This window comes from Haliotis rubra, unplaced genomic scaffold, assembly GCF_003918875.1.
Source record: "Haliotis rubra isolate DU_JTF1 unplaced genomic scaffold, ASM391887v1 Scf61, whole genome shotgun sequence".
Taxonomy (NCBI): domain Eukaryota; kingdom Metazoa; phylum Mollusca; class Gastropoda; order Lepetellida; family Haliotidae; genus Haliotis; species Haliotis rubra.
The window spans coordinates 645,100-655,661 of record NW_025767313.1 but is presented as its reverse complement, the minus strand read 5'-3'; the positions used below and the strand labels follow the sequence as shown (position 1 = coordinate 655,661).

Genomic DNA, 10,562 nt, shown 5'->3' with positions numbered 1-10,562 from the left:
TTTATTAGTGTTGTTCCGGACTGTATACAGTCCATAAAATACAACTAACTTTTTATAACTTTATATATTCATCTTTTGTTTGAAGCAATAGACCTCGACAAGTATAGCATTAAAATGTGTATATGGTAATAATATTGTTTCGATTTTCTTTGTTTCATTTATTTTTGTTGATTTTGTTTCATTTTGTTGATATATGTAAATATAATAAACCTTGATAAAGATGTAAAATGTTTTCTGAAGTTATTATTTTGAATGTTTTATGTATATTTATGTTACATATTTGTTTCATTGTGTTCATGACCATTATGTACATCACATGTACTGTAACACATACGATTGTAACATATCTAGAATGGAAAAGTTGATATCATTCACATTTGAAAATCTATAACACTGACACACAGAAACAAACACACAGGCAAACGCGCACACATTTTTCACAGGCACTTTTGTAAATTCAAAGCAGTAATTGCATCACATAGTTTACTTTCTTTATTGTATACAACAGTGACACACACACAAACACACACACAAAAGTGCCTGAACACACACACACGCAAACACACACTCGCACACACACATTTTGCGCAGCCACTTTTGTCCAAGCACTCATTGTATTGCATAGGTTACAAATACAAAACAAAACCAAAGTACATTATCAGATATCATAAACATATAATTATAACTATAGTTTTTCAGCCTGTCCTGCTTTCAAATGTAGATCTGTTCCAAGGAATTTGATAGTGGAATGCTAGCTTACAAACATGGTTCTAATATACTCAAAGGCAAAAGTTAGTGCATGTGATCAACACATTTGTTTATACAAATGAGAAAGTTTATATAACGCATCTTCGTATTCTTTACAATACACTTAATCCATAACCCAAACTAGGCCCTTGGTAGGGGGGCTTTTTGCATGCGTTTTCGGTACTTTCAAGAAGTCTTTGGAAAAACGGTATAAAACATGCCTTTAAAAAGTGAGGCTCTAAACCTCGAGTCATTGTCACCCAAATCATTGTTTAGAGGTTGGGTCCGAAAAACACAAATTTAGAAGAATCTGTTTGCATTTCGCTATGCCACAGCTGATTGAAAATGAAAGCTAGCGAGCCACTGGAATGCCTGAATCCGGAACACCGCACACCGTTGCACAGCAGTTTAACGTGCACAGGAACACCAAATGCCGCTTGTGGAGACGTTATCAACAAAACGCCGTCGTTGCAGGCCGTCCCCGAAGTGGCCGTGCACCTGTAACCATGCCACGCAGCGATCTTTGGATTCGAACCACCCATCTGCGCCAAAGATTCCAACCAGTCACACAGACAGCCTGGCGTCTGGTTGCACACGGGATACGTGCTAGACGGCCTGCCAGACGACAAATTTTGACATTAAGTCACCAAGGTCTATGTCTGCAATGGTGCAGATAACATATGCGGTGGAGAGCACGTGAGTGGAGACGTGTTCTCTTCACTGACGAGTCCAGGTTCCTCTTGCACCGCGCTGATGGTGACGTGGTGAGAGTTATGTTAGGAACTGTGTCCTTGAGGCCGATAACGAGTGCTGGGCGTACACCTTTTGCTTCCACAGATATAGACTGCCATTCCACAAGAATTCTTGCGACGTTTGATTATTTCTATTAGGCGCAGGTGTCCAGCATGCATCAATGCTCATTGTGGACATGCACGTTACTGACTGTGTGAATTTCATTTTGACCATTCTCTCACTGTGAACTCATGAGCATTTTTCCGCTAGAAAAGTTTAAAATGTGTCATTTGCAATCTTATTGCGGAACGATTTCTTGCAATATTAAAAAGTCTCATCATAAAAATATCAGTTGTTAATTCACATATCTAACTTCAAGTCAATCACGCTAACCTTTGCCTTTGAGTATACTCAGATATATTATTAGGAAGTAAACTAGCAAATGATTCACAATATATTTCTAAGCCTGGGTTTCAAATTCAGAGTGATCATATTGACTTTGATTACTGGAATGATTGTAAACATAACTAGTACAAGCAGCACCATAACCTGCATAGTTCAGTATAGTTTATAAAGTTCAAAATAACAAATTGTGAAAGACCCTTTCGGTTGTTCCCTTTGGTCTCTTAGCCACGTCCTCTTTCTGTGACTTCTTTACTGCATCATCTTCAACAGTTTGACCTTTGGGTGTTTCCTTTTCCTTGATTGCAAGACTGATGACTCTGGCCTCTGTGGCCCTGCCTGAACGTCCTGGATACTTCCATCTGAGTCACTGTCAGATCCGGTGTCATGTCCAGATGTTTGTGTCTGGTGGCAATCATTTGTTTCTTTCCTCGCACTTTCAGCACTGACATCTTGGAGATCATGTCCTGATATTGTATGTGGCCATTGACATCCCTGTACATCTGCCCTTGGTCTCTTGGCATCCATTTGAGATGGAGACAGGCTTCTCTTTCTCTTAGGCAAAGGGAGCTTGTTGCAGGGCTCCTGGATGTGCCTATTGATTCCATTGATGATCCTTATCTCATTTCTGTCCCTCCGACTTCTTCACTCTGTTCATTCTTCTCAGCATTCTGTCGTCTCGGCCAGTGTCAGGAAATCCATCCCACGTTGCCTCATCATCAGCTCCTATCTCAGTGTGAGCTCTCTTTCCATCAATACCACTGTTCACCTTAGTTGAAAGGACCATTTCTGTCATATCATCAGCAAAATGGCATCTCTGAGAAGACAGTGTAATTGAACATGCTTTGTGTGGTGATGGAAAGAAAGCAACAGAGTTGGAATCACTGCTCGTACTTGTGGAGACATATGGTGCGGATGAGGCAGTGCTGCAGTCACCGGAGGGTGAGAGGTTGTTCACCTGACTGTAGACACCATTGTGAAGGGATGTCAAAACACTATTGTCTGGACTACTATCAGAGCTGATGATGATCGGAGAGGTATTATGCTCTTGTGTTGCGGGTACAGTGTCCTTTGAGCTTCTCAGATTGCTATTCCAAGTGAAATGGCCATTGCTCACAGTGCTATCCTCGTGGATCATTCTGGAGGTTGAAGAGCTGTTGAGGCTGTGATCGACTGCATTCTGTGTCCAACAGCAATCAAATGCAGTCCTGTTGAGGGTGAGATCCACTTGAGCGGTCTGCAAACAATGTATCTTGGGAGTTGAGGTCTAATCAGAGCAATTCTTTTGGAAAACGAAGCAAGGTTTAGTATAAATTTGTAACATTCTTTTATTGTTTATATCTTACCTGTAATGAGGCATTTCTCTGGTCATTAGGGTGAATTTGTATTACTGGTACATGCCATGCATTCTGCAAAGTAAATAATTACTGAAACAATCAAACATTGTATAAATGCTCTCCCACAAAAACAAAACACAAGGTTGGAGAAACCAATAGAGTACTTTGAAATTCTTTGTTACTGGTTTCATGCAATAACATGAAACATTGATGATCATAAATACTGATCGAGGTCATAGGAACAAAGGAGGTTAGCAACCGTCTTGAGAAACGCCTTTAAACTATATGTACTGCCTCTCACCTGGTTGGCTTCCACTGCCTGTATCTGTGGTACAACTGGGATTACTTCCAGCAGGAGAACTTGCTCAACATCACATCTGTACATCTGGGGCATTGCCTGAAGAAAATGATCAAGAGAAGTTGATAAGTAACTAATATCTCATACTGTGACATATAATTCATCATATCTGTTTTAGCCTACCAATTGTACTATAGCACCTACGTCTATGTAAACTTGTAAACACTTGTTTCAGAATATCTTTGACATTATTGTCCATACTTACACCTGGTTGGTGTGGATGTAGAATAACACCTTGGTCAATAAATTCAGGTCTGTGATCTCCAGAAAAGCTGTCATCATAGCCACTATCACAGTAAGGAGCTTGTTCGGGGGATGAGTCTGATCCTGATGAATCCTCCTCCTCTGGGAAATCACCAGGAGCATATAGCTGATGCTCCTGCCTGGAGTCATGCTCCAAATTAATTCTGCTGTCATTTTGTGAGGAGGAGGATGGTTGCTGCCCATTACTTGAGTCTGACTGATCACTAGGTGGATCGTTATCCAGCTCTGATCTGGCTCTCTCATACAGATCCCGATATGCAGTTGTCAGAGCAGGCAATGGTTGACCATGGCTGGAGCAACTCCCAGATTCAGAGTCTGCAGGAAGATGATCCAAATCTCTCCTTGCTTGTTCATACAGATCATGGTATCTTGATGACAGGAAGGGTGAAGGATAGTCATCATGGAAGGCGTTACTTGTGGAACTTCCAGGACCATTCTGAAATAATTTGGAACATTATACATTTCTATAAGTCTTGTACATTTACCAGTCAGTGCCCAAAGCGTTAGTGCTTACTTGGCTCCATGTCTCATTTGTAGACATTGATCTGTATGTATTGTGCACCATCAACTATTCTTATAAGGCGAGTTGGATAACGTTTGGATAAAGTCGCTGGTTGTAATATCTGGTTAGTACTACAGGATGAAGCCGAGTTGGGAATTTTAGCCACTCTGTCCAAATGCATGAATCAAGTAATGTGCTTTTTGGTCGAAATTCTATGTTTCTAAATGAATATGGAAACTGTACGACCTGTATGGAAACTGTACATACATGTATGTGAGCGCTATGTACTTAAGCTATATGAGTAAGAGCCAGTTTGGGATAAACATTAGTAAATCTGCGGAAAAAAGTGTACTCTTTGTAAACCTCACCTGGCTGCTTATGTGGATTGTTGACTCATCATCAGAAAATGGCCACTGAGCTTCTGTACTGTGAATATCGGGCTGTTCCCGGGACGCCCAACGTCTCCCCACAGCGGGTGTATAAATGGACTCAGGTTGACTGACACTGGGCCAGGTACAGTTATCGCTGAAGGTGTCTGGTTGGTCACAAATCAACCTTGGTGAGAAACCGACTGACTGAGGACGGTACTGGTGGGAGAGCTGCGTCTGTGCACTCCAAACAAAATCCGGTGGAAGTTCTGGGTCCGGGAGTATCGGAGAATTACCTGGAAACAAAACATGAAAAGTTGTTTGGAGTATAGACGTGTCTACCCCGGAACAACTGTAGGAATAACTCTACATCTTCTGTTTGTAGCTGTCTAGTACATATAGCCTACCACAGCAAGCTTTATCATGAACCGACCTGTCGAAAACTATGTTGTCAAAGGTAGTGTCGAGGTCGTAAAGGGTCACAACTCGTTTTTTGTAAATTGAGCCGTTTTCCTTCTTTGATTTTGTATTGAATGTGTGTAACGCCTTATTAATATGATCAAAGACTAAGGATATCTGAAAAGGTTTTCCATTGATCAATTAATGCACAGATCTGTTTCTGTTCTTAAAACAGACCAGTTTACTTGCATTCAAAATAAATCTATCATAGACTTTCTCGACGTCTGACATGACCTATACAGTTAACGATATTTTCCCTTTTGTATCATACAAAATACCATTATATATCCATTATATTTACAATGCAATGCATTATAGATCTATGGACGAAAAGATGCACTGAATGTGAAGACTTGCGAAGTTTACAGTAAACATTCACGTGTGAAATACGCAACACATCGGAAGGCGCACGTAAAATCTTCAAATCATCATCAGTTGAGATCACAGAACTGGGACTTACCGAGTTCATGTGTGTCCATCGCCAAGATAATGTAATTAGGTTAAGTACAGATAACCTGGACGAGGGAAAAATATGCACCCTTTCAAGCGCGACATCATGTTCGATAATAACGTCGCCATGGCGACGCCTATTGTTTCACGCCGCCTATGATATAAGGGTAAGTAACTGTGGAAAATTGCGTACCGCGAAAATTTGAATTCGACTTTTACATATAACATATGTTATATTTGGGATTACACTTTCTTAGTAAAGTACAGATTCTAGTACTTTTGTTGGGTTGGGTCTAGTACTTTCTAAATGGCATTGTGTATTTCATTACTTTTACATAATTCTGTCATACTTCCCTTCATATTTCCCTACTGAGGTATAACTTATAAATATTGTTAGTGGTGGCTTACTGGAGTATGAACACTTTCCGTTTCCATTGTGTATATTTGTAACTTGTAAAATCTGCATATATATTGTCAGGTACAGCCACAGATCTCCCAATCGGCAATGTTCGGCAGCAATGTTCATTTTCTGGTGGGATTTTAGGGGAAGATTATCCGGTCCTTGAATGTACCTGTCATTTCTTGTGTAAAACGGACACACCAGTTACCAATGGAAATCACTTAAGCCAAATCACCCATAACACGACATAAATAATTATCCTACAGCAAGAGAAAAACACGTAGGATTATAATCCAAATAGTGTGATTAGTGTGCGCCTGTGCCTGTCGACTTCTACAGTGATAATCTCCAATTTCCGGAAATATCCAAACAAGTGTAAATGGATATTTGTATTATTACTATCTTGAACTAATTCATTCATTCATTTATGTTAATTTATATTACCCATACCCAGGTGTAAGATAGAGAGAGCCACATGTACATATCAGTACCCACAGCTGACTATAACGTTAGATAGAACTGCTAGACAGATGTATCTAATGTGTGTCAACAGGTATGTAGTATTATTGAGGTGACTGACATACAGATTCGGATACAAATATGCCAATTCAGTCCATGCAAGTCTAGAAGATGTGGCAAGTCTAACCCAGTTTCTGAAAGTAAAAAATCCTTTGAGCTCCTTTTTGTTATATTAAAGCTTACATGCAACGCAAAACACAACTTTGCAGATTCTGATACCTTTCGGTATGGACTTACATCAACAAATTATCAAAAATGCAAATTCAACTTATAAAGTTGAAAAATAACGCAATTAAAAAAATCCCGAGAAATCGGAATTCAAACGATTCACTAAAACAAACCCAGCTGGGGTGAAAAGTGGTTTCAACAGCTGTGCTGCGCTGCGCACATATTTTGTTGGTTGCATCTAAGCTTTAAGGAACCGTTTGTTCTGTAAAATTTGTTCTTTCAGAGATTGGATGTTAGTCTAGGTAACCGCGCGAAACAGCGGCTTCAATAGACATTTATGGGCCGCTTCTGTTTGTCTTTACATGGTTTCGAGGACGGAAGGGTCCTGTGTGCCACCATCGTGTTGGGATAACAAAATATTAGTGGCATGTATTAGATATTACTAAACATACATTACCCCTACATCCCAGTACCCCTACAATTAGTTAAAACAACACACGGCATTTACCTGTCTGGCGTAATGAACTTACCCATGGGAGCGATTAAAGTGTTGTGTATACAACTTAGAAAGGATTAAGGTGTTATTGGTTAGAGAAAGTTTGTTAAGATGAAATGAAGTAAATGTTGAAATTGACACTGAGATGAGACAAGTAATTTGAGATGACTTAGTATAGTAAAGTGTTGTGTATACAAATTAGAAAAGATTCATGTGTTCTTGGTTAGAGAAAGTTTGTTAAGATGAAATGAAGTAAATGTTGAAATTGACACTGAGATGAGACAAGTAATTTGAGATGACTTAGCATAGTATATAAATGTTGGAAACAAACTAACATGACATCAACATGGCTGGTCTTCGCAATGTTGAGTTTGTTATGTCACGGAGAGGTAGCACCCAAGTCCTATTTGAGGGTTATCTACACACTAAGAATGTCGAGAGACAGTCTTGTGTACACTGGAAGTGTGTCCAGTCAACTTGCAGAGGCAGAGTCACAACAGTCGGAAATGTTTTGAGGAATGCGACGGAGCATAATCATCCGCCAGAGGATAGCCAGAAGGTCCGGTTTGTCAGCAACCTGAGGAAGAGAGCGAGGGAGGAGTCAACATCGATGCACACCCTCTACAACAACGAGATTACGAACTTGGACGATGATAAGATACCATTGATGCCATCCTTCCCGACCATGAGCAGTGCTATGTACCGCCATCGACAGAAGACAATTCCTGTTTTGCCGCAGACGAGATCGGAAGTGAACCTTCAAGATTCCTGGACGGAGACAGCAGATGGTCGACCCTTCCTCCTGTTTTCAGATGGTGATGACGATAAGATCCTGGCATTTGGCACCATGGATAGTCTTCAGGCCTTGCAGTCTTCTGAAATCATCTATATGGATGGAACCTTTACTGCCTGCCCTGGTCTGTGGAATCAAGTGTACATCCTACATGCAAGACGTGGAACCACAACCTATCCCCTCATCTTCACCTTACTCCCCGACCGTCAGACTGAGACCTACTCCAGACTCTTCAGACTCATCAAGAATGAAGTTCAGCAGAGACTTAACCGGCCGCTTGCCCCATCCTGTGTCCAGACAGACTTTGAGCTGGCGGCAATTCATGCTATAGAGAGAGAGTTTCCGACTGCTGAAGTGAAGGGTTGCTTCTTCCACTACTGTCAAGGCCATTTGGAGGAAGGTCCAGGATCTGGGACTTGCTGTTGCTTACAGAGAGGATCTGGAAATATCCAGATGGGTAAGAAGAGCGGCTGGACTACCCCTTTTACCCCAGAACAGTATCCAGGACACGTGGGTTGACGCCATGGACGACGCTCCCGATGTACCAAGAGCGGCCACCTTCAACGATTACATGGTGACTACCTGGGTCGACGACGACGCAAGATTCCGTCTGCCACTGTGGAACCATCACTCAACAACAGGTCCAAGGACAAACAACAACCTAGAGGGATTCCACAACCGCCTGAACCGGGGACTCCCACATCGACACCCCAACATCTACCGATTTGTGGAGGTGATCAGGAAAGTTGAACACGCTGAGAGAGCGAAAATTTCCCAGATAGACTTTGGAGCAGCACAGAGAAGCAGAAAGAGAGTGTACAGAGAGATGGAGCATCGTTTGTGTCGCCTCAAGGAGCAGCTCAATCTTGGGCTGAAAACACCAATGCAGTTCCTTGACGCTGTGGGCCATCTCCTCAAATTGGGATAGAGACTTGTTTAAAAGACAAAAATTAACATTAAAAAGTTAACATGACCTGCTGCTCATATTCATGTCACGACCAGGAAGATATCTGTGTATTATATTCATTTATTTGTGTAATTAAATCCATAAATTAAAACATTAAATCTTGTGTTCATGTGTTTGGGCTAGTCCATTGTCCAGGTAACAGGTAACAGGAAGGGGATTAGCAGTGCATTGGACCGTGAACTTTGTTGTTATAAGCTGTAGGGGTAATGGGATGTAGGGGTAATGGGAGGATACCCAGGATAAGAGTTCGTGTTAGCAGTATTGACGTGTGCTAAACATACTGAAAGTATGTGTTAACAGTATTGACATGTGATATTAATTACTAAACTTGATAAGAGTCCGTGTTAGCAGTATTGACATGTGATATTAATTACTATACTTGATAAGAGTGCGTGTTAGCAGTATTGACATGTGATATTAATTACTATACTTGATAAGAGTCCGTGTTAGCAGTATTGACATGTGATATTACTAAACATACTGAAAGTGCGTGTTAGCAGTATTGACATGTGATATTAATTACTATACTTGATAAGAGTCCGTGTTAGCAGTATTGACATGTGATATTAATTACTACACTTGATATTAGTCCGTGTTATACAGTCCGTGACATGTGATATTACTAAACATACTGATAAGAGTGCATGTTAGCAGTATTGACATGTGATATTAATTACTACTTGTGAATTACTACTTTCCGTGTTAGCAGTATGAGTCCGTGTTAGCAGTATGGACATGTGATATTAATTACTACACTTGATAAGAGTCCGTGTTAGCAGTATTGACATGTGATATTACTAAACATACTGAAAGTGCGTGTTAGCAGTATTGACATGTGATATTAATTACTATACTTGATAAGAGTCCGTGTTAGCAGAATGGACATGTGATATTACTAAACACACTGAAAGTGCGTGTTAGCAGTATTGACATGTGATATCAATTACTATACTTGATAAGATTGCGTGTTAGCAGTATGGACATGTGATATTACTAAACATACTGAGAGTGCATGTTAGCAGTATTGACATGTGATATTAATTACTATACTTGATAAGAGTGCGTGTTAGCAGTATTGACATGTGATATTAATTACTACACTTGATAAGAGTCCGTGTTAGCAGTATGGACATGTGATGATTACTATTACTAAACATACGTGAGCAGTAGTGCATGTTAGCAGTATTGACATGTGATATTACTAAACATACTGAAAGTGCGTGTTAGCAGTATTGACATGTGATATTACTAAACATACTGAAAGTGCGTGTTAGCAGTATTGACATGTGATATTAATTAGTACTTAATAAGAATGCGTGTTAGCAGTATTGACATGTGATATTACTATACTTAATAAGAATGCGTGTTAGCAGTATATACTGACATGTGATATTACTATACTTTAATAAGAATGCGTGTTAGCAGTACTGACATGTGATATTACTATACTTAATAAGAATGCGTGTTAGCAGTATGTGACATGATATGCGTGTATTACTATACTTAATAAGAATGCGTGTTAATAAGCAGTATTGACATGTGATATTACTATAACGTAATAAGAATGCGTGTTAGCAGTACTGACATGTGATATTACTAT

The 10,562-nt window shown here is 40.1% G+C and overlaps 1 protein-coding gene across 1 annotated transcript; it reads right to left on the bottom strand.

Annotated features, from left to right (window-relative positions):
* Positions 1-299: 299 nt before the first annotated feature.
* Positions 300-5,648, bottom strand: LOC124255849. Its single transcript, XM_046689794.1, has 6 exons — positions 5,630-5,648; positions 4,711-5,006; positions 3,782-4,276; positions 3,520-3,615; positions 3,228-3,290; positions 300-3,118 (listed from the first exon to the last, which is right to left on the bottom strand). The coding sequence occupies exons 1-6, from the start codon at positions 5,646-5,648 to the stop codon at positions 2,504-2,506; spliced, it is 1,584 nt and encodes a 527-aa protein (XP_046545750.1). The 3' UTR covers positions 300-2,503.
* Positions 5,649-10,562: the final 4,914 nt, after the last annotated feature.

Bases quoted from the DNA above. Each gene is read 5' to 3' on its own strand.
- LOC124255849 (XM_046689794.1), bottom strand. The intron at 3,616-3,781 runs GTAAGTATGGAC...CATTTTCTTCAG, and splicing joins TACATCCACACCAACCAGGT to GCAATGCCCCAGATGTACAG. The intron at 3,291-3,519 runs GTGAGAGGCAGT...TTTACTTTGCAG, and splicing joins AGGCAGTGGAAGCCAACCAG to AATGCATGGCATGTACCAGT.